Here is a 26,953-nt window from a genome sequence, read left to right as displayed (position 1 = left end):
CATCAAACGGGTGAGATTGTATCGATATCGATTGGTTCAAAACATTAACTTGGCCTCAAAAGTAAATTCAGAAATCTGAGCGAACGGGAACCAATCAGAAATGGATTCGCGTTGTCTTTACTCTCAGCATAAAGGGACTCTAGGTCAGGAGTCATCGTGTTCTATGTACAATTTTGGTTAAGAAACATGCCCTCACCTTCCAGGCAAAGTATCACAAGCGCCATGCGACGTTTAAAAATTTCCGCCGCCATTTTATTTTTTTACAGAGAAATTGTTCAACGAAGCTGTCCGAAAATTTCACTGAATTTTCTTTGTGCTGCCGATAAAATTTAGCGAAATTTCCAAACAGATTCAACCAACAATTTCTCAGTAAAGAAATAAAATGGCGGCGGAAATTTTTAAACGTCGCATGGCGCTTGTGATACTTTGCCTGGAAGGTGACGATGTATGAGAACGCTTAACTTGGTGCCTTGTCTAGTGGTCCATTGAGATACGTGGTTTCGGACTTCAGCCATCGTTGTGACCTACCTAACGATGTACAGGCCGTGACACCTGACAGGAGATCGTAGGAGCAGGCTCTCTTGCCGTACTGATCGGCGAAATAGAGTCTCTGTTTTCCGTAGTCGAAATGGGGCTCCTCCAGGTGACAAAGCCGCGGGGTGACGGGCCAAGCCTGTATCGTCGATGCTGCTGTCTTCAACACTCGAACTTGGAAATAAAGCAGCGCAACTGGCAGTAGAAAGCTGTGAAATAAAGGGATGCTTGGGTAAAGTTCGGGCAAACCCAGAGACAAGAGACCCTCCACCAGTGTTCGAAACTCACAGGCGCCAAATGCGCCTCAGAAATCGGTCATGGCGCCTAAAAAATGGAAGTTCGGCGCCAATGTTACCCCTTAGAATGCCCCTCCCCCCCCCCGCTTCAAAAAAAAATCCTGATTTTTCTGCCCAGTAATTTTCGAAGTTTTCCCCCAAGTTACAGCTACTAGTTCTGTGACTAAAACATCTTGCGTCTAACTTGTCACTAAATGCGCCGTGGTATAAAGGCAAAAAGTCAATTTGCCCTCTAAAAAGTCTGCTATGGTCCCTAAAAATCGAGCTTGATGCGCCGCATGGCTCCTGAAACTCAAAGGTGATTTACTTTTCTTAAAGAGGAACTAAATTAAAACCCAAAAATTTTCTGTGAATATTTGTCAGTGAAAAAAGAAATCTCATGGAAAACTTGGTGGGAAAAAGTGGTCTGGCTCCTCTTTTACTAAAATAGCACAGAAGAAGAGATTCACACGTGCATTATTCAACTTTCATCGTTGGTGTATATGCCCAATTTTACCGTTTATTCAGTTTTTATTGATTTTTGTCTCGTTTCTTTATTCGAAAATTTTAAATTTTCTCTCTGCTACGCTGTTATTTTCCCATATTTTATTAGGACACAGTTCGACTTCCTATCAGTTTATCACAATAAATGAACACTTGAAAAATTTAGATTATTCTGTAAGATTGGGTAGTAGGCACTTAACATACTGAAATGAAAAATCCATTCCTCTTACCTCAGACCTTGAGCAGGAAGCATTGCCTTTCACGCACAAATGAGCAAACCTTGAAATACAAAATTCAGCAAGTAATTCCGGCAGGGAATTTTTTCAAGGTGATTTTACTGTGAGTTCGAGAAAACCATGCATACAGTAACCTCTTAGACAGCGAGAAATACATCACTGGTTAAAGTCGAACAATTTTCATCTCCATTTGCGACGTTGAAAATCTCCAATACTGTTTTTCCTTAAAAGAAAAGTAACCGACAATTTTTCTTGAAATTCACTTTGAATTCTCTTCTCTTCTCGCGTTCTAAAATATGCGCCAAAAACGTCAAGGCAAAATTTAGGTTAGTTCCTTTGTAGAAAAAATAAACAAATAAATATATGTATTTATTATAATCGGACCTTTCCAAGCGTCGCACAGTGGATCGAGTCAATCAGATAGGTCGGACATGAAATTTTTAATTGAAACTGCAAATTTTGATGTTTAATTCGTCAAATTTTAAACTGTACGGGGCGCCTCTAAAAGAAATACTTTTACGAGGAGACCATCGAACCACGTTTAGAAGCTCAAAGTTCTGCATGAATGGAGTTATAAACTTTTACTTAAAGTTTCCACATTTTATCCGACCTCTTCCATTGACTCGAACCACTGTGTGTCGTAACGAGAATGCATATTTCATCACACATCAATGGCTTAGGGGCAGATGTAATCATTCAGACAATGCCTTTATTTAAAAGAGCCAACTTTTAAATTAAGATGATTCGATGGACGTCATATTTTGTGTCAGAACGGCATGCGATGTATCGCATCAATTGGTTCCATTTTTTCGGCTCCTCGTCATTTTTCTCGAATTTTGAGATCGCAATTCTGTTGTTAGGAGACTAAAGCACTCACTTACCAATTTTAACAAAGAAATTCAACGTATTATAGGCGTGGCTTTTTTAGAGAGAAAATATCGCATTCGGGTGCAGTTTCGATATCAGTATCGAATGCGATGTTTTCTCTCTAAAAAAAACCGCGCCTTTATTACGTTGAATTTCTTTGTTAAAATTGGTAAGTGAGTGCTTTAGCCTCCTGACAATAGAATTGCGATCTCAAAATGGGAGAAAAATGACGAGTAGCTGAAAAAATGGAACCAGTTGATGCGATAAATCGCATGCCGTTCTGACACAAAATCTGGCGTCCATCGATCCAATAAACTGATCTTAATTTTTTAAAAATGAATTCACATCCATAAAATTAATGATTAAATAAACGTTAAACTGTGAATGTTGTGTGTACCTTTGGTTTTGGTGGAAAGTAAGAAGTACGAGGACTAAAGAAGGAAATGATAACGAACGAACAACTATGAGCAACTCGTGAACAAATGCACGTAAGTAGATGGAAAAATTAAGACAATGATTCTCGGCAGAAAACCCTGGTCGTAATGTTTCTTTTTCTCTTCCCCCTCCGTCCCCACCAAAAAGAGGTAATTACACGGAGTGGGTACACAGAAAATTCTTATCTCCTGTGTTATGGTATGATGCCAAATTTCTTGCAAAAAATCTCATTCAAACACTTAAGATTCTTGAGTTCAACCTCGCGTTTAACCATTATGCATATGGACAATGTTTAGCAGGAAGATACCAAATGACACTTCCACGGGACGTTTTCATAGGATTTGTCCCAAGTTCGAATCGCAGGAAGGAAACTTCTGGGATTTTTCCCAGTTACCGTCTCCACGGGACGGGGCTCATACGGTCCTGCGACTAGTTTGCGCGGGAAGATAAATTAGTTAAAGTCGATTATTTAACCTGGATTAAAATAATAAATGCACTCAATTGACAATTAGACACATTATTTTAACTAAAAAAACATTAACAATGGAGTAATGAATAAAATATCGCACAATTCGTTTTCACTTCTTCTTCCTCTCTCCGTGAGTCCTAGGGGTAAAGGACCATACTTGGTACCGGGAAAAATATTGATTAACTCAATGTTTTTCCCAACTTCGTAAGTGGGATTTTTCCCTGGGACAAACCCCGTGAAACGGCCCGTGGAGACAAGGCCACAGGAAAAGCAAGAATGGGACAGTTTTGAACCAGCTTGGAAGCACAGAAGAAGGAGTAGGGAAAAATGCTTTGAAGTGAGGAAAGTAAAAATAAAATAACTACTTTTTCAAAGTTGAGGACAAGAAACATAGGGTTCGAGGAAATCGCGGTTGAAGCTTGCCGACGCTGTCCCGGTTGTAAGTAGGAGACGGAAAGCGTGCTCCCCCCCCCCCCCCCCAAAAAAAAAAAAAAAAATTACTCGGTACTCCCAAGAACTTTGAGGGAATTTGCTAAGTATTAGCGTAACCCCTTTTCCCACCAAGCTTCCAAGCTTCCACCTGTCACCAAGAGACCGGTGGAGGGTCTCTAGTCTCTGAAAATTATATTTCGATTGATTTTTCGGTTGGAGCAGCGGAAAATTGCTCCTGAGACGACTGAATTTTGCAAAATGTTCCCGGATAGGCCCCTAGGAATCTCTTTGGAGATAGGGAAACTCTTGATCCTTAATTTGGAGCATGGGGGGAATTGCATAGATCCACCATGTTGTATAGTGTCATGCTGCCTCCCAGACACCTCTTGATGGGATGCCCTTCTGCCCTCCCCCCCCCCCCCCCCCGATCACAAAGTCCATCGCTCCGTGCATTGGCACTGTTGCTAGTTCTTAGGATGATTGACTTCAAACGCTCATGATATCATGACCTAATAATGTAAGTTATGGTTTGGAACTTCACCTGATGTTCTTTGGAGTAAGAGAAAGTGTCTAGAATGAAAAACTGAAAAAACCCAATATTTCTGAAAGCAGTCTCACTCTGAAAGTAATTTCTTCACTTGATGGTCTTTTCATTGGGAAAATATCTTTAAATTTTACCATATTTTCATGATAAAATTCTCATTATTAGGCAATTGGGTTCTCGTGAAAACGAGAGAAATATTTGCACGATCTTGGCAACTCTTCATTTTATCGACATCGAACCTTGAAGGTGATCTTGTACTGAATTTGTTTGAGAATTAACCAAAAAATTGAGCACACTACATTGTACTACTCCGTTAAAATTAAAATTATATGCGCGTTAATGAGATCTCGGTATACAGGTAGGCACGTTCACTTTTATCATCTTTTTTCATCATCTTCTTATGATCACTCACACTTTGACGTCGAACCTTCCAAACCACATATCGACGGTGTAAGTCGGCAATCACATAACTCGTTTGCGGTGTCTGAAAATCTCCGCCTCTATGTTATTTTTTAAAGGAGAACAAATTGACATCATCCCTTGAAGTCTTTGCAAAATTTTCTTCGCACAGAGAAGGAAAATCACGGCAAATTTAAAGAATTGCTGTTGAGTAGTTTTCCGTTTAAAAAATAAAGTATGACAGGAAGTCTGCGACGCGACGTCGCAAACCGAGTTATGTGATTGCCGACTTACACCGTCGATATCTCATTTCCGTGTTTTAAATCTCTGCTCTTATTTGATTTTTTTAAATGAGACCAAGACAACATCATTACTCAAAGTTTTAATAGAGTTTTCTTCGCATAGAGGAGAAAGAGCAAAGCAGTTTTTAAGAATTGACTTTAAATGGTTTACCATTTGGATTGCATTTCGCAGAAAGGAACCAAGATCATTCCAATGTTGCTAAGATTGTGCAACTTTTTTGCCTGATATACATACTGATCATCTAAACGGGTTTTATCTTTACTCCCAATGAACTACGAATGCGAGACGGAAATTACCTTTGTAAATTCAAGTTTTCGCATGATTTCAGGAATTTTTTGGAAAGATTATAAGTTAGCACGATCCTAGCAACAATTTTAAGATGAAGTACGAGAGGAAGTCTGCAACGTCGCCGACCTTTATACGTGGTTTGGGAGTTTCGTAGTCGACTTAATCAGTGGCGTGGCGTACTTTGCGATGTATCGAACGATCTGCCATTTAAACCTATGAAAAGGATCGATAGACGGGGGTGTTCGCAGCGAACACCTTAATAATCGATTCTTTACCATAGGTTTAAATTACATATCAATCGATTTATCGCAATTCACGCCACGCCACTGGACTTAATTGCTTCACTTAATGAGTCACCTCTCAGTCCTCTCACTCGATGCACTTGTTGCGATGACTAATCGAGGAAAAACTGGTCGCGCCGTCATTGCGAAGAACGTCGTATGAATATTCGTGCGTTGCCAAATTTCTTATGACCAAGTATTTATTCAGAGGAAAGTTATTGATATCTTTCAAGGAAAATTTCAGGTATTTAAATTACTTGTTCATTAAATTAAATGGGGAAAACAAAGGATTCATATTCAACAATTTGCAAGTTAGCTCGATTTTTATTAGGGAAGGTATGCAGCTGCTATTTGGTAAGTTCATACAGATGTTTCTCCGTAGCATGACCGTTTTCGCGTTTCCATGCACGGCCAATTAATGATCATCTCCTCCGCAAAATGTGTCGTTCTCCTAGACGATGGATACGTGACTGCAAAAATTGACGGCAACAATTGCATTTTTCACAAAAATTTGACCGTGCGATTTCTGTCCGAAATTTTGCTGATTATAACGTATAATCAGTAGAAAAATACAGAAATTTGCATTATAAAATTCCCATCCTGGTATGGTGATAACTTTTAAAAATCAATTTTCAAAGACTCTGAAAAACTAATAAAGATCTCGTTCTAGGAAACTCTTTTTGGCTGTTTTTCTCATGGCATAATGTAACTCTTCATGCATGAACGTACAAAAAAGTCTTTAAAAAAAATAACTCCTTTTTTAAATGATCTTTTTAAATAAAAATTCCGAACATCTGCAGGGTTGATAAACTACAGTTGATATTTTCTGAGTTTTTATTCAAATTTCATTCAGAGTTTTTACTTCAATTTTACCTCTGGAAGTTTATTTTTTTTAGAAGTTTTAAAAAATACCCAAAAAAGATTTTTAAAAACAAATATATTAACAGTTTCTCGAATCTGAGCGGGTTTTGGGGTTTTTTTTTCAAAATGGACGAGTTTTTATATAGGTTTTTTTTTTTTTTTTTTTTTTTTTTTTTTTTTTTTTTTAAGGCGTTGCAAATAGGGAACGTTCTGCCAGTAAAAATGCAATTTACGAGGGAAATTTTACTACGTCGAAATGCACTTCGGTTCTCCCGTTTGGGTAACGACGCGACGAACACCGACAGGAACCAATGACCTCGTCCGTCACATCGTCGTTTCTCTAACGTAAGGACGTATCTCCGTTTCAACATGAGCCGCCAAATACATGGAGTTATACGGAGGACAGGGCTCATACGGAATTAGAGGTACGTCTTTTCGCCAGAAAATCGACGAAATGGCATCCTGACGGATTTTACCCGGGCCATAATTTTGGGGAAACGATGCATTGCGGATTTGGAGGAGACTGAGATACTTTGGATCATTCATGAATTCGTGATCCAACCGCTGTGAGGTCAGTCACTGAGAGGTATGAAAAGGAAACTAATTTGGACGTATTTAAATGAAATGATGCTTATTATGCTCGCATCGTTGAATGCTGAAATCAAGCGCACGACTATGCGGACTCCGTAGTCGGAATATGGTGTGGTATCACGCAAGATTGAAGGAAAATAATGGCTTTTTACCTGTCTAAAACGACTGACGTTTATGAATGCTTGTATGAAGCTCGCACCGTTGAATAAGGAAGCCAAGCGCAGGACTATTCGAACTCCGGAGTCAGAACAGGTGTGCCTTCAATTTGTGAACATGTAACACGCACATGCGTGGATTGCGACTGCTGCAACTGACGAGTTCCGTGCGTTTCTGAAGAAGTCAGAAACATGGGAGTGCCTTCGATTTTTGAATGGGCAACACGCACACTCGTGGAGTACGTATAGTTGCATCAAGGCGACGCTATTATTGGCGTGCTAAGCAAGACCAAGAACGTCGTAAATCCATCAAGATTTTCCCACGTTTTTGGAACTTGACATTTTATGAAATAAAAACTGTTTTACCCATGCACTTCAAATTTTCAGGTTGTTAGTATTTGCAAAAGAATTCTGTAAAAACATTGTCCGCAGGTACACAAGTTTTTCTGCTATTATACATTGATTCCAAAAACAGGCTCGGACTGGCCATAAGGCCAATCTGCCATTGGCAGATTCGCCCCCTTGGCGCGCAAAAATCGCGCCCCTCTGACAGATAGCAAAATAAGGAGAGAGAAAAAAATTACGACCGAGAATATATGCGGAAAATTTCTTGAATGAACGGAAGAAGAGAGAGTTAGGAGTGAGGAGAGGTGCTTTTACGTATAGTGGCGAACAGAGGTCCAAGAACTACGTTCTGAAGCGCAAACACTTTTCTGTGAAATAGTCACCTTTTTGTTGACATACAGGCGCTTTATCATCTCCCTCCTTCATTCTCTATGTGTAACTCCCGTAGAAGCGATAGCCAGTTCGATTTTTAGACATACGCACACTTTATAGACCTTTTGAGAGACCTTTAAACATATTTCTTCCTTTTCAAAATGACTTTTGATTTGGACATATCATAGCATATCTCGGGCAAACTTAACCTTGATTTATTTCGAAATTCAACAGTGAGAGACATCCAAAGTGTAAATGCGATACAACCATTCTCGCAAGATGGATGTCCACATTGGATATGAAAAATGTAAGAAGCGATGGCTTGAGTCGTGAACTCGCAATGCTCTGCTCTAGTTTAAAGCAACATTACAAATAAGACAAACGGAAACAAACACAACAGGGAAAAAGAGGGAGGGAAAGGATGCGCGTTAACGACGGCGCAGAGATACAACTATTCGTACTTGCTGGACGTCCGTGCTGCATCTGAAAAATTGAAGGCGCGATAAAGCGAAGCGTGAGCTCTCAATGCCCTGCTAATTCTGCCAATGAGGTGTCCGTGCTGCATCTGAAAAATTGAAGGCGCGATGAAGCGAAGAGTGAGATCTCAATGCCCTGCCATATTCTGCCAATGAGGTGTCGCTCTGATTCATGTCCGTGAAGTTAGCACCGCGACTTTTTAAAATTTTAAATTTCCTCTTTTGCTCATCATTGCTCATCATTTGCTCACCTCGAAAATCGCTTTCATTTTTTTTGCTCAGGCATGTACCCCCCAAAAATCGAAATTGAACTTTCAGAGAGGTCATTGACCTTAGTACCCCCATTTTGTCCGATTGACGATAATGGTGTCAAACGACCTCTGCAAACGATCCAGAATCATTTGCTCACCTTTGCGCAGCCCTTAGTTTTCGTTGCTCACCTCCCCCTTCCCCCCCCCTCCAAAATGAAAGGCGGCATTTTGGGGGCTATCAAAGGCAGCACCCCCACTTTGTGCTATTGAGCTGAAATTGGTGTCCAACGACGCAGGATCATTTGCTCACCTTTGCTCAGCCCATAGTTTTCGTCGCTCACCTCCCCTTCGCCCCAAAAATGAAAGGCGGCATTTTGGCACACATCGAAGGGAGCGCACCGACTATGTTCGCAACCGCCATTCGGGAGGAGGTAAGATTCGGGCAACGGAAACGAAGGGCTGAGCAAAGGTAAGCAAATGATTAAGCGTCTTTTGAGACCATTTTCAGGTCAATCGGACAAAGTGGGGTGCTAAGGTCAATAACCTCTCTGAAAGTTCAAGTTCGATTTTTGGGGGATACATGCCTGAGCAAAAAATAATGAAAGCGGTTTTCGAGGTGAGTAAATGATGAGCAATGATGAGTAAAAGAGAAAATTTTAAATTTTAAAAGTCGGGGTGCGAACTTCACAGACATTGGTTTCGCACATCAGTCGGTGCGGTCATCCATCAAGTTTAAATAGTTGCATCAAGTCCCCGTCACCGCCTACCAACGCGTCTGTCAATCGAATCAACTATAGGTAGTATGAGCAGGGAGTCAAAACGCCTTCAATTTTTTGAACGCAATACGGACATCCGTCGAGGTTGTATAGTTGTATCACGGCGCCGTAGCAAGCGCGTCCCATTGTTTATCGATACAGACGAATTTAAGTTGAGAGAGGAATGTCATTATGCCTTCAATTTTTTGCATACATCTTTTTGGGCAAAATGAGAGACGATGTTTATCCATTTGCGACGTTGCAGAGTTCCTTCGAAACTTTATTTTTCTTTCGAGAAGCTGGTCAACGTAGAACCTAAATTCTCCATGATTTTTCATATTCGCTAGCAGAAGATTTGGTTCAAAATTTAAAGTCGTAAATTCGGATTGTTTCTCATGGAAGAATTGAGATAAGAACGGAAATTTTGAAACACCGTAACGGAGATACGTGGTTTCACACTTCAGTCGGTGCGATACGGACATCCATCAAGTTTAAATAGTTGCATCAAGCCCCCGTCACCGCCGACCAACGCGTCTGTCGATCGAATCAACCACAGGTAGTATGAGCAGGGAGTCAAAACTTTACGAGGGATCAGCCAATATTCTTTTCTTAAAAATAAAAAAAATAAAAAAAAAAATCTGGTATTGCAAAAAATTGACAGGGCTTAAAGCAAAAATTGAAATTTTTGGGTGGAATCGAAAATTACTCCGATTGAACTCAAATAATGGTAGTTCCCTGTGAAATGATACGAAAAATTCGATTTTCTGGTCTGCAATTCAGGACCGGAAATCCGTCAAAAACATTATTTTTGTGTCGCGCAAGTTTTTGGAACCCGCTGTTTTCAAGAACTTTTGCGGTGAGTATTTTCAAGTCGCTGTTGTCTAGTGCAATTCACTCCCCAAATCCCCAGAATCGATTGGGTCTTTCCTTTTTTCTGAAGTCGGAGATCTCATATCTTTCTCCTTTTTCTTCTTCTTCTTATCTTTTGTGAAAAATATGTAGGTACATTTACTTTTTAGCATGACAGTAATTAAATCCTCAAATCCGAGCCTTGCGTGAGGGAGTTTCAAGCCTCCCGCGCCCTTCCTTGAATTACAAAATAAGAGAAAAAAAAGAGAAAAAGAGTTAAATACACACCAAAAGAAGAAAAAATCAGAATTTTGATTAGGATTAAAAATAAATCACAGGTTTGCAAATAAATTGCAACTACACGGTAAAATTATTAGTATCGTATCGGAGTCTTAAGCATGTTGTCCGTTCACCAATATTGAAAGGGCTCTCATGCGTATTGAATTCGCAAGCCGGTCGCAATTCCGGTTTAATTAATTACTCTCATCATCCCTACTTCTGGCCTGTACTTAATCTGGTGTGACAGTGCTCGCTCTAGGTATGTCCAGAAAATTCGGCGCTTAAACTACAAATATTATTAAAATGTGAAAGATGCTGCTAGCATCCTACCAGCTGCGCGCCTTCAATTCTGCAGATGCGACACGGACATCCATCAAGTACGAATAGTTGTATCTCTGCGCCGGCGGTGGTTATTGCTGTTTTCTCCGGTGCGTCGGTAGGTACATAACCTCAAAACCAAGTTGCTCGTTGATGGCTCGTTGCTCAAAGCTCTCGTGAGGTTTTTTATTTGAGCCATGTTTCTGTGTTATGGTTAATATCGACAATGACTTCCAAGTGTTCCTCATCGTCAGTTGAAACGCCTCAGTTTTTCATCCTTTAATTGTACGTTTTAGATCGTGAAATTCGGTGTCGAACCATTCTTGTTACCTACCTCACCAACTGAGGTAACCTGCACCCTTCCGAAGAAAACTTCTAAAGTCTGTAAGTAGCATATCAGTTAATAGATTTTTACATCATATATCACTGCAGAACATTTCTCTTTGAACCCTAAGGAGCTTGCCTCAAATATTTCTTGCAACAGAATTCCATAACAACCAACTGGAGTCTCTTCGGACGTCAGTGTCTTCGCGACTGCGTCTCATTCAATTCCCCCATTGGAACACGATTATAAGCACTTTCCAGATAAATAATACACCAAATGAAATGCTCCTAAATTTTGCTTGTAATTTGCAAAAATAAGCATCTTTCCCAAAAATAATATGCTGAATGGAACTTGCCGAAATTCTGCATACAAGACACCAGATGGAACGTGTCTTAATTTTGCATGTAATGTGCTTAAAACGCCTTTTGGTTGAAAGAATACGAGAAATTCTCAAAATTTCGGTAGAATGGGCAGGAGTGGCAGGTCAATCATAGAATACGCTAAACGCACAGTGGATCGCAGGGCGTCATACAAGGAATATGCGCTACGTCTCAAAAGACGTTCAATTGAGACACTGTCGGAGGTGATTCATCCCTAGTTCTTGGCAAGTGATGTATTGCTTTGGTCATATTCACAAATTTCGGCAGGTTTTGACTTCTTAACCTTAACAAAGCCGTTTGCCCCAGTGCGTAAGTCTTAAGAATTACTCTCATCAGAGATTATTGCAAGAAATCATATTAATAAGATTTGCCCAAGAGAAAAACATTGCATATGACTTGTAATCATATTCGAGGTATTAGACATAATGTTTTATTGTTGCCAAATCTTCCTTTCATTTCACTACGCTTTGCATTTTTTTTTGTTGAGAATGATACTATAGTCTAATCAATCGTCACCTTCCGGCCAAAGTATCACAAGCACCATGCAATGTTTAAAAATTTCCGCCACCATTTTATTTTTTTACAGAGAAATTGTTGGTTGAATCTGTTTGAAAATTTCACTAAATTTCATTTGCAGCACAAAGAAAATTCGGTGAAATTTTCGTTGAAAAGTCACATGGTGCTTGTGATACTTTGGTCGGAAGCAATACCATCTACCCATACCTGATTATTGGTTTGAGGGAAACTGGTCGTAACTGCGGAAAAAACTCAGGATCCTACAAGGAGGACTTTAAAAAATTGATTTTTTTACTTGAGAAAGTGAATTTGTTCTGGGCATTGAATTTGCAGCTGAATATCTAGGCAAGTTTCATCGAAAGGAACAACTTTTTTCAACAGAATCATATTTTAAATGAAGGAAAAAATATCAAATGTACATCAATGTATGGAATAAGGACAGTAAGGGTGACAACGGATGCAACGCGCCAAACATATACATTGGCAAGGGGGTTAGTGGGATCGGAAGCCTGGCGGCTTTCCTCCGTTCCCTCAACGGTTATTACTAACTTTTGATTTCTCGAATGGCCAAGAATGATAAGTAGGAATTGTCGGAAGATAACATAATGTGCAAGAGCAATTGACCTGTTTTATGCTTAAAAATATAAATCTGCCAAGATTTTTGACTCCGCCAATGTGATACAACGGACGTCAGTTTTTTACTTTACAGAAAAGCTGGAAAGAATCGCCTCGAAAGAACTGGACCCACCTGTTTTCATTAATTTTTTATTGAAAAGCAACCAGAATGCTTCTGCTACCAGAAATCATCAATTTATTTTCCCTTTGATTCAAAAAGAATTTTTTTAGTGTAACCGTGTATTCTGCCTATTTGTTGATGTTTAACAAAATCTAAGTGATAGAGTCCTGATATAAGTGAACTTTATTTCAAGGTTTAGAGCTGCTATTGGCTCACAGACCTGTGAGGTTTGCAACTGCTGCTTTGGTTATGAAGAATCACTTAAATCCAAGCTCTTGACGGATTATTTTAGAACCCATCTCGCCAGGTGATACTTCCTAGCATGGCTGGGGAGGTCAAATAAATTCATGTTTTGAAACCCAATCAACAGAGTAGCAGCACGTCGAATAACTAGTAATGTGGTTGCTTGAGTTAATTCTGTTATAGAAAGTGACGACGCATAAGTAACGCCTTCGGGTCATTCCATGTCAACTCAACGAGGTTTTGAACCTTGACCTTTTGGATCATGTTTAAACTTGGTGTGCTATAAGTTCCTATTGAGAATAAAATATTCCCCAAATTTTAGGTCATTTCGTCGCTCCGTTAATTTTATATGGAAAATTTGCAAAAAATTGAGTTTTTTTTTGACCAGTAAAACTTTGAACGGCTGTTGCTACTCAACGGTTCATCTGAAAAACTTGAACTAGGTCTTGTTTTGAAGCTTGGAGCTTTTTTTTTTAAAAGAAAAAAAAATGAAAAAGAGTTCTGGAAATTTTTTGGAAAGTTTTGAATTTTCATATTTGAATTTTCCAAAAAGGGCATTTTTTAAAATTTTGATTTTCTTTGTAGGTGACCATGACATAATCTTTAAGCATATCCGAAAGTCTCATTGTGGGCTGCGAAGCGGTCTCTGAGTTATAGCAATAAACGTACCGTAATCCCACTTAAAAAGCATCATACCTACACACAGGGTGTCCCAGAGCGCCCGTACCATAGCCCGAGAGCCAGACGATATTCAGTGACAAAATTGTGATACAAGTTTTGACTGCTTAAACATGCACTGACACGGAAAATTCTTGTCTGCCTCGTAATGGCACACGCTACAACTTGGCAGACGACCATTTTCTATGTTACTCCAAGTAAGGCTTTCAATTTAAGTGGTCAAAACTTGTGTCACCAATTTGTCACCGAATATCATCTGGCTCTCGGACTACCAGGCCTTTTTCTCGGTTGATTTAGGTCGGACGAAGTCGGGGGCCGCGGGGTGGAGAAGAGAATCGACCCCAAGGAATCCGAATTTCATGGCCTCGATACCCCTCCAGCTCCGGCGGGTACGGGTGCTCTGGGACACCCTGTATGTAGGTATGATGCTTCTTAAGTGGGATTACGGTACGTTTATTGCTGTAACTTAGGATCCGCTTCGCGACCCACAATGAAATTTTAGGAAATGCTTAAAGGTTATGTAATGGTCATCTTCAAAGAAAATCAAAATTTAAAAAAAAAAATGCCCTTTTTTGAAAAATTCAACATTTTCCAAAAAATTTCCAAAACTTTTTTTTCAATTTTTTTTTATAAAAAAGAAGAAGCTCTAAGCTTTAAAACGAGACCTAGTTCAAGTTTTTCATATGATTCGTTGAACAGTAACAGCCGTTCAAAGTTTTATTGGTCACAAAAAACTCAAATTTTTTGCAAACTTTGAAATTCCATATAAAATTAACGAAGCTACCAAATGACCTCAAATTTGGGGAATATTTTTTTCTCAGTAGGAACTTACAGCATACCAAGTTTGGACATGATCCGAGAGGTCAAGGTTCAAAACCTCGTTGAGTTGACATGGAATGACCCCTTCATCATGAAAAGATGCTTCCCAGGGTAGCCTCAGAGTCGGAATAGTTGTATCGCCTAGGAACCTAATCTGAGTGTGAGGCTCCAAAATTTTTAATGAAATCGCGTTTTCGGGCCATTAGGTAGGTCTTGACAGGTATAATCACTTTCGGAGAAAAGTCTAAACATGTCTCTAAGTGCACCACTCCTAGCATAATTTCACGTGGTTAGCACAGTTTTCCTCAAGAAATTTCCCGTATTCTCTTTTTATTACGTCAATGTGGCCACATTCGCAACTATAATCAGTCGTCCTCATTGTAAATCGCGTTTTCGCCGATCGAAGTGGCACATGAAGCTCATGCGTGCCATTACATACATACATAAAGCCGCTTTTATAGCGCCGCCTCGCAAGATGGCTATTTCCATTTAAATCTTCCGTCACATTCATACGGCGCAATGATACAACTATCTGAACTCTCCAGAATGCGTGAGGTATCACGCCGCATTTGAAGGCGTTTTCAAATCAGCCAAGTTCCGATACCCGGATTATCGTTTTTTATAGTTCATATTCTTTTGTTATGTTCCGTGCCGCTTGTTAATTTTTAATCCTCGTATAAAAACCACCCATTTGTAAATACAATTCTAGCTGAAGCGCACTTCAGCTATGCATTCACCACTGCAAAAATTTCAGAGGAAATCGACAAGCCCAGCGTGCATGAAGGCAGGCCCGCCACAAGGGGGGATACTGGGTCCCTGGTACCGGGGCCCGTGTTACCCGTGAAAAACCACTACGAATTCACATGCAACCCTTGTTTCGTAAGAAAAAGTGAAAAATTAACCCTAAAAATTTCGCAAAAGATCAATGGAGTTTCAGAAACACGCTGGGGCATTGTGGAATTCTTCTTAAATTTTCAATGAAGTATACTTCTTGGAAAATTTCTATCTATTTTCAAGATTTTCAGTACAGAGGGATATTTTTAGTAACTGCGTTTCATTTTCTTCCGTCGTCAGATGCTAAGAGTCTCCAGTCTGGGCATCCTTGACTTCAATGGCTCATTGCTCAACTCCCTTGCCATACACAAACGAGGGGAGAGTCCAGGGGGGCTTGGCCCTCTTAGAACTGAAAATAGTATCATGTGCCCTCCCCCCCCCCCCCAAAAAAAAATTAATAAAAAATTTCCGGATGTTTTGAATGCAACAATTCGCAAGTATTTTGTGCTGAAAGTATAAAAAAAAAAAAAAAAAAAAAAAAAAAAAAAAAAAAAAACATAATTATTCCGCAGAATTTGATGGAAAAAATCTTTATGGAAGCTTCAAAATGCGTTTGATTAGTCGTATAAATTTTAAAATTTCTCGGGGGATGCCCCTCGGACCCCCCCCCCTCCGTGCTTGGGGCCCGGACCTTAATAAACTGGTACCAGGGCCCGAGATGGGATGTGGCGGGCCTGGCCTCGCGCTCTGCGACGCCCAATCGCCATTGCCCCCTATCCTCCCAGAGATCATCAGGCAATTGGCACCTTCTGATCTCCTCCTCCACCCCTTATTGCCAACCTTTCACAGGGCGTCCACGCCGTCGCCTTCCGGGAGGAACCCAATCGAAGACCTGCTTGGGCAACCGATCATCTGCCATCCTTCGCACATGTCCATACCAGACCAACTGCTTGGACCTGATATCGTCCGCGATGTCCTTCTCCACACCCATTATCTCGCGTGCCTTTTCATTGCGAATACGCTCTCTTCTCGATATCCCAGCAGACCTTCGCAAAAAGTCCATCTCAGTTGCCCTAAGCATGTCTTCAGTTATTTTCTTGAGTTGCCAGACCTCACTCCCGTAAGTTACGATACTCTTCACGATGACGTTGTAAATTTTTCTTTTGGTCTCCTTGGAGATACTCTGGTCCCAGAGAACCCCATTTAGCATCGCGATAGCTTTCCTGCCTTGCAGATTCCGCACTTTAATGGCCCGATCCTTTCCGTCCTTAGTTAACCAAACTCCTAGATGTTTATACTCTTCACAGTCCTGAATTTTCCGACCATCCTCCAGTTCAATGCTTTGCGTGCCATTATATCCCTAAAAATGTGTCCACGGACACATTTTCTGCGTGATTCTACGTGACTAGCACAGGTTGCCTCTCAATTTTTTTTACAATCCCTTGTCCCTAAGCAACATCGTCGCGCTCGCAGCTGTGATGAGACGTATTCATTGCAAATTGCGTTTTTCGCCGATTGAAGTTACGGGCGAAGAAGAAATGTGTGCCACTAACGCTCCGAAAATCTCTTGCATGGTTCAGCATGAGCAAAGTTTTAAATAACAAGGTCTTAAGGTGATTCGATGGACGTCATATTTTGTGTCAGAACGGCATGCGATGTATCGCATCAATTGGTTCAATTTTTTCAGCTACTCGTCATTTTTCTCCAATTTTGAGATCGCAATTCTGTTGTCAGGAGACTTAAGCACTCACTCACCAATTTTAACAAAGAAATTCAACGTAATAAAGGCGTGGTTTTTTTAGAGAGAATATATCGCATTCGAGTGCAGTTTCGATGTCAGTATTTTGGCAACGTAGCACAGTGAAATTGTAGTAGTTTTTCGAAATTGAAGGGGCTGAGGATTTTTTATTCGGATTTAAAGGTTCTTGATTTAGTGATATTCGAATTATAGTGAGGGTCGCGACGTTGCCATTATTTAAAGTGAAAATCTTTGAAAATGCATAACTCTACTGCATTTTACCCGAATTCGATGAACTTTTCTTAACTTTTTACTCTTAAATAAAGCTTTTCAATGGTGTTTAGATCAATGGGTCGACTAAGTCCTGGGCGGCCTTTACGCGGTTTTGACAGTTCAATAGAAAATTCCTGCTAAGAACCGTTAAAACCACGTAAGTATCGCCCAGTACTTATGTAAGACCCATTGATCTACACACCTATGGAAAGCTCTATTTAAGAGTAAAATTTTATTAAAAAGTTTATCGAATTCGGGTAATATGCAGCGGAGTCATGAATTTTCAAAGAGTTTCACTTTAAATAATGGCAACGTCGCAACCCGGGAGCCTGAGCTGAAAATCTGTCTTATTCAGATGTCCGACGATTCCTTGTAATAAATGGATCATAAAAGAGCCCTTTTTTACGATTAATTGATAGGCGTGCAATCCTGTGAGTGGTTTCCGATTGCGTAAAACTGACTTTGACCAACTTTGAGCGGTCGTATCTCGGAAACCAGATGTTTCCCCGGAACAGAGACTAGAGACCCTCCACTGTCCTCTTGGCGACAAGTGGAAGATTTTACTTTCGGGGTTTCAACAATTCCTTATGGACAATTACTAGGGAGCAACAGTCATCACCCTAGTTTCGGCTGTTGACCTACCTACATGGTCGATGATGAGCTTCGGATGACGTCATGAGCCAAACAAGTTTCTCAAACGTCGGCCATTTTCGACTTGTTTGCACAACGGAACTGCAAACACGTTGTTGAACATCGACCATGTAAGTCAACAGTAGAATGCTGAAGTCCCGAAAGTAAAAGCTTCCACGATGGCCAAGATACTTGTGGAGGGTCTCTTGTCTCTGCCCCGGAATGATCTTGGTTAGAAAGGCGAAGGGCTGAACTTTCACTTCGACTGGTTTTTGTTCAGATTCCCTCGTTTCGAAGACCATAGTAGTAGTGTCATTTCTACTCCCAGCATCATTTCTGCACCTTGTTACATACAGTATTCGGGCCACTTCTTGGTGTTTTAAGCTTTTTGAAATCACTCGGATGTACCGTAGTACAGCAAACCGATCAACCAATGCTATTCAAAGGGCCGTCCAAATATTCCGGCGAGGTGAGGGTCGCCTCGCCGCCGTCGAACATTATCGTTCACGCCCGATTAGCCATTCGCCGTGACGCCAGGATCCACCAAATTTTCACAAAAATTGTTTTCCCTCTATTTAGCGAGTGTCCCCTTAACCTCCGTCTAGATACAAATAAAAAGAGACCTCAGTTGTAAAAATCGGCCGAATAGGAGGGAAGTTCCAGTTCGAAATCCTAAGAGATTAACTTGACGCGATTTCGATGCACGGCAGTTCGCCCGAACCGCGGTCGTGCGTAAATGCCGCATATCAGCTTATAATCAAGATAATTGGACGGAATCCATAAAATTGATTTACATTCAACGTTCATGAATCAATATTTTCTCGCAAATTTAGCGGAAAGTACCAATTGATACAAATAGCAAAGACGTGAAAATAGTAGGTATGTTTCCAACATTTCAGCTATTCGGCACGCTTTTCCAACATATTCATGTCGGATTTTTCTTCTTGTTTTTTCGTCATTTGTACGCACAATCTGGAGATGTGTGTTTTCCCGTTCGGGATCGGGAGCAGGCGGTTGACAATGAGTCTGGAAGCGTTCGCATCTCCAACCAGCCAGCACTGAAAAAAAAATCTCGGTGTATTACCAAGAAAAGGGTAAAATTACCAAGAATGCAGGGTTCTATTTGATCCCAGTTTTTTCTTGGTAAAATTACCATTCATGGAATGGGTAATTTTACCGAGAAATCTCGGTAAAATTATTGAACTTTCTCGGTAATTTTACTGGACCTTGGTAAAAACGCCAAGATTTTTTTATCGACTGTGGTAGACTTACCGAGATAAAATGGCAAAGTTACCGGGAATCGATTACCAATGAAAGCGGTATTCTTACCTGAAAAAAAAAACAGTAAAAATACCGGTTTTTAGGTAAGCTTACCAGTCTGTCATGGTAAAATTACCAATAATTGGTGAAAAAAGTGAGATGGTAAAGGTACCAACGGACCTTGGTAAAAACGCCGAGAATTCTTTTTCCGTGAGATATTAATTTTTTCGGGCCTCCCTTGTTATGTATTGAGAGTTGTTCAGCAGCGACGGTAGATGGCGAGAGGATCACACTTTTAAGTCATGCCTCGGATCATGACGGCGTTTTAATGCCGTCTTGGATTTTGCGGCATGTTAAGTTGGGTTCACTGACGAGTGTGATCTGCTGATGAGGTCTAATAAGACCCAAACCGGTATAGATCTCTCACCGTGACTCTAACTTAATATTCCAATGCAAACTGCCTGAGCTGAACCCCCCCCCCCCCTTCCTCCACCTCAGTTTTGAACTGGTACTCATTAGAGTAAAAAAGATTTAATTTTGACTATAATTATAATTTTTGGAACTTCTTGGCTTTAATTTTCCCGCGAAATGGTGTGGACCCAGCATTATTTCTCCACCTTGTTACAAATCTTGAAATTTATTCTGTTCAGGATTTTGAATGGAGAATGCCGAAGCTAAAATCTGTTTATCTATATTATCAGTTGTCCATTGGCTCAAGTGGTAGATCCATCGATATATCGCAAAAAGTCTCTCTCCGTCTTTCAATCCCTGTATCGAATACCTACTACTATAATCGGTCGTCCAAAGCGTTGCTTACAGATCTTGAAATTTATTCTGTTCAGGATTTTGAATGGAGAACGCCGAAGCTAAAAATCTAACGGGAAGAACACTCAGCACTCAGCACATTTGAAGACTGCAATCCAGTGAATCCACCAATCGATAAAAAGGTGAAGGATCCCCAGGGAGACGTGTCCAGGATTTATTGCACGAGCCTTTCAATGCAGGCCGTGCCTGAAGCAAGCACCAGCTCGGAGTCTAGCGGTATGTCTGACAACCCATCTTCCCACTCCGTAGAAAGTCACCTTCAAGGTCCCAACAATACCAGACTTGCATCCGCAGGAGAGATCCAAGAAACCTTCCTCTCGTCCATCTTCGATCGTCCCTCCGCTCTTCCCCCCAAAATTGAATGCGAGGATGAAAAAGTTGATGCAAGTTGGACCAACCAGCTACACACAAGTATTGACATTAAGAGTGAACCCACTCCCCAGATGGATGAGTCAGAACTCAGGTTGGGACGAGGAGGAGCAGAACACGATTTGGAGAATGATATTCGCGATTTTGTCCTAATAACAGCGCGAGTGAAGAGAGAGAACATGAGCACTCCACTTCCCGACGAATGTAGTGAAAATTTGCTTGACCTATCACTCACGAACATCGAAATTAAGAGGGAACCCCCTACCCAAACAATCGAATCGGAATCAAAGTTAGTCGAACATATTAGAACGCACGCTCGTGAGAAAACATTCAGTTGCAATCATTGCTCGGCCTCATTTGGTAAGAAAAGTCATTTGACAACGCACATGCGAACGCACACTGGCGAGGAGCCATTCAGTTGCAGTCATTGCTCCTCCCAATTCCGTACAAAAGCCAATTTGAAGAGACACATGCGAACGCACACTGGCGAGAAACCATATAGTTGCAGTTATTGCACGGCATGCTATTCTCAGAAAATTAATTTGATAATTCACATCCGGACGCATACTGGAGAGAAACCATTCAGTTGCAGTCACTGCACGGCATGCTTTGCTCAGAAACGGTGTTTAACGGCACATGTTCGCAAGCACACTGGTGAGAAACCATTCAGTTGCAGTCATTGCTCCTCCTCGTTCAACAGTAAACAAAATTTCAAGGTACACATGCGAACGCACACTGGCGAGAAACCATTCAGTTGCAGTCATTGCACGGCAAGCTTTTCTCAGAAACAGTCTTTGACGGAACATGTTCGCACGCATACTGGTGAGAAACCATTCAGTTGCAGTCATTGCGCGGCATGCTTTGCGCGCAAAAATTCTCTAACGGCACATGTTCGCACGCATACTGGTGAGAAACCATTCAGTTGCAGTCATTGCACGTCATGCTTTGCTCGCAAACAGTCTTTAATAGATCATGTTAGCACGCATACTGGTGAGAAACAATTCAGTTGCAGTCATTGCTCCTCCTCGTTCAACAGTAAACAAAATTTCAAGGTACACATGCGAACGCACACTGGCGAGAAACCATTCAGTTGCAGTCATTGCTCCTCCTCTTTCAGTACTAAAAACAATTTCAAGGTACACATGCGAACGCATACTGGTGAGAAACTATTCAGTTGCAGTCATTGCGCAGCATGCTTTTCTCGCAAAAATTCTTTAACGGCACATATTCGAACGCATACTGGGGAGAAACCATTCAGTTGCTGTCATTGCACAGCATACTTTGCTCACGAATCTTCTTTAACGGCACATGTTCGAACGCATACTGGTGAGAAACCATATAGTTGCAGTTATTGCACGGCAAGCTTTGCTCTCAAAAATTCTCTAACGGCACATGTTCGCACGCACACTGGTGAGAAACCATTCAGTTGCAGTCATTGCACGGCAAGCTATTCTCAGAAACAGTCCTTGACGGAACATGTTCGCACGCATACTGGTGAGAAACCATTCAGTTGCAGGCATTGCGCGGCATGCTTTGCTCGCAAAAATTCTCTAACGGCACATGTTCGCACGCACACTGGTGAGAAACCATTCAGTTGCAGTTATTGCACGGCAAGCTTTTCTCAGAAACAGTCCTTGACGGAACATGTTCGCACGCATACTGGTGAGAAACCATTCAGTTGTAGTCATTGCGCGGCATGCTTTGCTCGCAAAAATTGTCTAACGGCACATGTTCGCACGCATACTGGTGAGAAACCACATAGTTGCAGTTATTGCACGGCCTCGTTTGCTGAGAAAAGTAATTTGAGAATTCACATCCGGACACATACTGGTGAGAAACCATTCAGTTGCGGTCATTGCTCGACCTCATTTGTTAAGAAAAGTCATTTGACAACACACATGCGAACGCATACTGTTGAGAAACCATTCAGTTGCAGTCATTGCGCAGCATGCTTTGCTCGCAAAAGTTCTTTAACGGCACATGTTCGCACGCATACTGGTGAGAAACCATTCAGATGCAGTCATTGTTCCTCCCAATTCAGTGAAGAAGCCAACTTGAAGAGACACATGCGGACGCACTATGGCGAGAAACCATTCAGTTGCAGTCATTGCACGGCATGCTTTGCTCAGAAACAGACTTTAACGGAACATGTGCGGACGCATACTGGTTAGAAACCGTTCAGTTACAGTCATTGCACGGCATGCTCTGCTCAGAAACGGTGGTTAACGGCACATGTTCGCACGCACACTGGTGAGAAATCATTCAGTTGCAGTCATTGCACGGCAAGCTTTTCTCAGAAACAGTCCTTGACGGAACATGTTCGCACGCATACTGGTGAGAAACCATTCAGTTGCAGTCATTGCGCGGCATGCTTTGCTCGCAAAAACTCTCTAACGGCACATGTTCGCACGCACACTGGTGAGAAACCATTCAGTTGCAGTTATTGCACGGCAAGCTTTTCTGAGAAACAGTCCTTGACGGAACATGTTCGCACGCATACTGGCGAGAAACCATTCAGTTGCAGTCATTGCGCGGCAAGTTTTGCTCGCAAAAATTCTCTAACGGCACATGTTCGCACGCATACTGGTGAGAAACCATATAGTTGCAGTTATTGCACGGCCTCGTTTGCTGAGAAAAGTAATTTTATAATTCACATCCGGACGCATAATGGTGAGAAACCATTCAGTTGCAGTCATTGCTCGACCTCATTTGTTAAGAAAAGGCATTTGACAACACACATGCGAACGCACACTGGCGAGAAACCATTCAGTTGCAGTCATTGCTACTCCTCTTTCAGTAGTAAAAACAAATTCAAGGTACACATGCGAACGCATACTGTTGAGAAACCATTCAGTTGCAGTCATTGCGCAGCATGCTTTGCTCGCAAAAGTTCTTTAACGGCACATGTTCGCACGCATATTGGTGAGAAACCATTCAGTTGCAGTCTTTGTTCCTCCCAATTCAGTGAAGAAGCCAACTTGAAGAGACACATGCGGACGCACTTTGGCGAGAAACCATTCAGTTGCAGTCATTGCACGGCATGCTTTGCTCAGAAACAGTCTTTAACGGAACACGTTCGGACGCATACTGGTTAAAAACCGTTCAGTTGCAGTCATTGCACGGCATGCTGTGCTTGCAAAAATTCTCTAACGGCCCATGTTTGCACGCATACTAAAGAGAAACCATTCAGTTGGAGTCATTGCACGGCATACTTTGCTCACCAATCTTCTTTAACGGCACATGTTAGAACGCATGCTCGTGAGAAACCATATAGTTGCAGTTATTGCACGGCCTCGTTTGGTGAGAAAAGTATTTTGATAATTCACATCCGGACGCATACTGGTGAGAAATCATTCAGTTGTAGTCATTGCTCCTCCTCTTTCAGTAGTAAACAAATCTTCAAGTTACACACGCGAGCACTCAGGAGCTTTCAAAACAGAGAGAGGCGCAGATCTAAGAAATTAAAAAGCTCTCTCCAGAAAAGACCTTTTTATTCCTTTAAAGAATTCCGTAGTAACCCAGTTTAAGTTTTTGTAATCTTTATGTATGTATATGTACATAAACCATTAATAGTTCCATTGACACTGTATCATAGCCTTCTGGCTTTATGTAGAAATAAATATTATTTTTATTATGTACATTTCTCACAAAAATAAATCGTTTGTGGAAATAAATTCATTGAAAGACGGACCGTAGCCAATTTTTTCAAAGGTAGAGCCTTTTAAAATTGCTAAAATTTGATGGTTCATAAACATCTTAAAAAGAGGTGTTAAAATCATAAAAAGTTGTTAAAAATTGAAAAAGATTGTTTGGCAACGTTGTTGATCGCAACGTTTGCAAGTCCCCAAATTTTGTGCAAAAAAAAAACGAAATTTAAATGGTTGAATTGAATCACCTTAAATTTCGCTTTTTGAACTTTGCCCGTTTGGGGACTTGATAACGCAACGTTGAACTCATAAGTGAGTGTTTTAAGTAGTATAATATTTTACGATGGCACAATTTCTCACGTGAAATCATCCTTGTGAAAAGCGAACTGTGGTTAATCGAGTACTTTCCTAACAACCTGAATTTTTCAAAATAAAAAATCAACAAATTGAGATCTTCTTGCTCATCAGGTACCTAAAATAGTAGGTACTAAAATGTCCAAACTGAGAATTTTCAAGTAGGAACTATGCAAAATTCTGCCATCAACCTTCAAGCACGGAGCCTTTCACTTGTCATCGCAATAGGATTTTTTCTGCCCAAGTCTCTTGGATTGCAAAAACTGAAGTCAAGATTTTTTAAAAGTTATTTGAGAAAATAGGTCTGTATAAATGCATCTTTTCAAGTTTGAAAGGGAGGTTTTCATGTGATCGCACGAAAATTGTTTTATTTTTTATTTATATATTTTTGATTAGACAAGTTTTATTGTGTATCATCAATCTATTTTTACAATTCATTTGATGTACTTACGATTTTATTTTATGGTAAATTAGTTATCAATGATTTTTTTCTCTTTTACTGGGGCAGGGTGGGGGGTGGTGTCATTTACTTTTCCAGTTTTCAGTAAGAATGTTTGCAATCTTCTTTGGCTTTCATTTATAAAAAATAATTGGAGGCATTGCAACGTTGCTGGGATTTTGCAACTCTCCCCACTAAAAAGCTAAAATAAGACAAGAAAATGAAATTTTCTAGGGTAATTTTGAAATTGTATTGCAGCTTTCTGGGATGTGCAGATGTCAGGTGTCCGAATTTCGTTTTAGGAAAAAAATGGTCAAATTTCCTTGTTGGTCAAAAACTTCTTATATCATAGCAATGATTTTTATCCGCAATGAGGATGTGGAATGAGGAATACCATGGACAAAAATTGAAAATGGTCTTCCAAATTCTCCAAATATTGTTAAAAATTGTTAGTATTGACTGTTATCGAAAATAATTAATTTTAAAAATTGGTTCAAATAAGATGAAACTTAGCATATTCAGTCGCAATATTGAGCTCTATTACTCCTAATGGACCACTAGACAAGGTACGAATTTCAGCATTCTGATACATGATTCGTAACCAAAATTTCACGTAGAATACGACGCGCACAACGAAAATTACCGAATTCAACTCCTTCCAAAGATATTTAACGATTCTTGATACGTGAATTCAAACCACCCGCTCATGAAAACTCAATTCTCTACGTGATTCTAATCGCGCGCTGAATGTTATTATGACAGTCTCTGCTGTATAAAAATCTGGCAACCTCAATCTTGACGCTTTGGCTCAGTTAGGTATAGCAAGTTGTTTTTAGTTTGAACAACACATGGTGGAAAATGTACATTGCTCGATTGAGAAACTTTCTGAAACCGTTGTAGTGAGCGATTTGACTCACGTAGAGCTTTGAGTTTCTTGAGGCGGGCAGTTCAAATTCCTCGTAACCAATGTGAAATAAAAACGATACTATCCTCGTTAGGAGTTAGTTTCAGTAATTTTCGTTGCGCGAATCGTGTTTTACGTGAAATTCTGGTTAAGAAACATGTATCAGATTGCTTAAATTCGTACCTTGTCGAGTGGTCCATTACGTATATACAGTGTATAGCCACGTTTGACCTATTGAGCTCTCAGATGCTGGAAAAGTCAAAACCCGTTATCAAAGGTCTAAGGAGGCTAAATTGATAATTTCATGCCGTTTATGGTTCCATATGTCCATTTTGACGGTGCCCTTGATTTTTGTCCACGCCGCTTATGGGAGTGCCGCTCTGTGCGGCGTCCAGACGCCGTGGAAAGACGCGCCTTAGGTTTCGTAACCTAACCAGGGACCAGTTCTATAGGACCCTGGACTCCCGTAAGAGCCAATGTAAAAATTCGTGAGCAGGTACTAGTGCTGCTATCTCGCGTAGGACCCTCGCAACTCACTGCTGTTATCAGTTGTTGGACTTCATTAAAATCCGTAGGATCGCGTATAACTGCCAAAAATCGAATTTTTCACTCTACGTATGTGTGTGTCGGGCCCTTCCTTGTCGAAAGGGGTCGAAAAACGCCAAAAATATACTTATTTTTCAAGAATTCAGCCGCCTTATGTGTTATTTTTCAATCTTCGGCTTAACCTCACTTTTGGAGCGGGCGATGGATGAGTCGAGGTTCGGGGGGAAGGATCCTCTGAGTTGACTAGGGTCCTACGCGAGAATGCGCTGCAATCACCCGCTCACAACAGAACGGCGTCCTATAGAACCCGTCCCTGCCCTAACGAAATGACGAACGTGGCCTTGAATCTACCTCGGCTGCTATTAGATCGTCGTGAAATTTAAATTTTCGTATGAATCCGTGCAGTCGTTTGGGCTGCAGTCGAGTTCAAACCGAATCAATGTTCAGATCAAGGGGACGCCATTTTCCTCGAGTGGGGGTAGCCACATACCGTCACTCTCGATAATCACAGAAACAAGAATCATATCCGTGGGATTGGTAAAAGAAGATAGGTCCAGAAATCAGGATCAGTCCGATACATGCCTCAGAGGTCCGGGCTTAGAGTTTGAAGTCGTCGCATATATCGAAGGCTCATCCGATCGAATTTTTTAAAGATTAGCGGGACGTGTGCTTTTTGTC

General features: G+C 40.9%; 2 protein-coding genes across 2 annotated transcripts in view; one reads left to right on the top strand and one right to left on the bottom strand.

The window, feature by feature from the left end:
* LOC109038207 (uncharacterized) overlaps positions 1–18,429 on the bottom strand; it is a 27,289-nt gene extending 8,860 nt beyond the window's left edge. The window contains exons 1-4 of the mRNA XM_019053194.2: positions 18,363–18,429; positions 2,814–2,979; positions 1,544–1,592; positions 529–743 (exon numbers count right to left, since the gene is read on the bottom strand). Of these exons, the coding sequence (XP_018908739.2) occupies positions 529–743; positions 1,544–1,592; positions 2,814–2,979; positions 18,363–18,429 (497 nt within the window). The remainder of the gene's footprint in view (positions 1–528; positions 744–1,543; positions 1,593–2,813; positions 2,980–18,362) is intronic.
* On the top strand, positions 10,929–26,953 carry LOC109038192 (uncharacterized). The gene is given in 2 exon segments (XM_072304325.1): positions 10,929–11,203; positions 20,034–26,953. A coding segment is annotated over 1 exon segment (3,291 nt). The 5' UTR covers positions 10,929–11,203; positions 20,034–20,189; the 3' UTR covers positions 23,481–26,953.

This window comes from Bemisia tabaci, chromosome 9, assembly GCF_918797505.1.
Source record: "Bemisia tabaci chromosome 9, PGI_BMITA_v3".
In the NCBI taxonomy this organism is placed as follows: domain Eukaryota; kingdom Metazoa; phylum Arthropoda; class Insecta; order Hemiptera; family Aleyrodidae; genus Bemisia; species Bemisia tabaci.
This window is presented reverse-complemented; position numbering and strand designations above follow the sequence as displayed.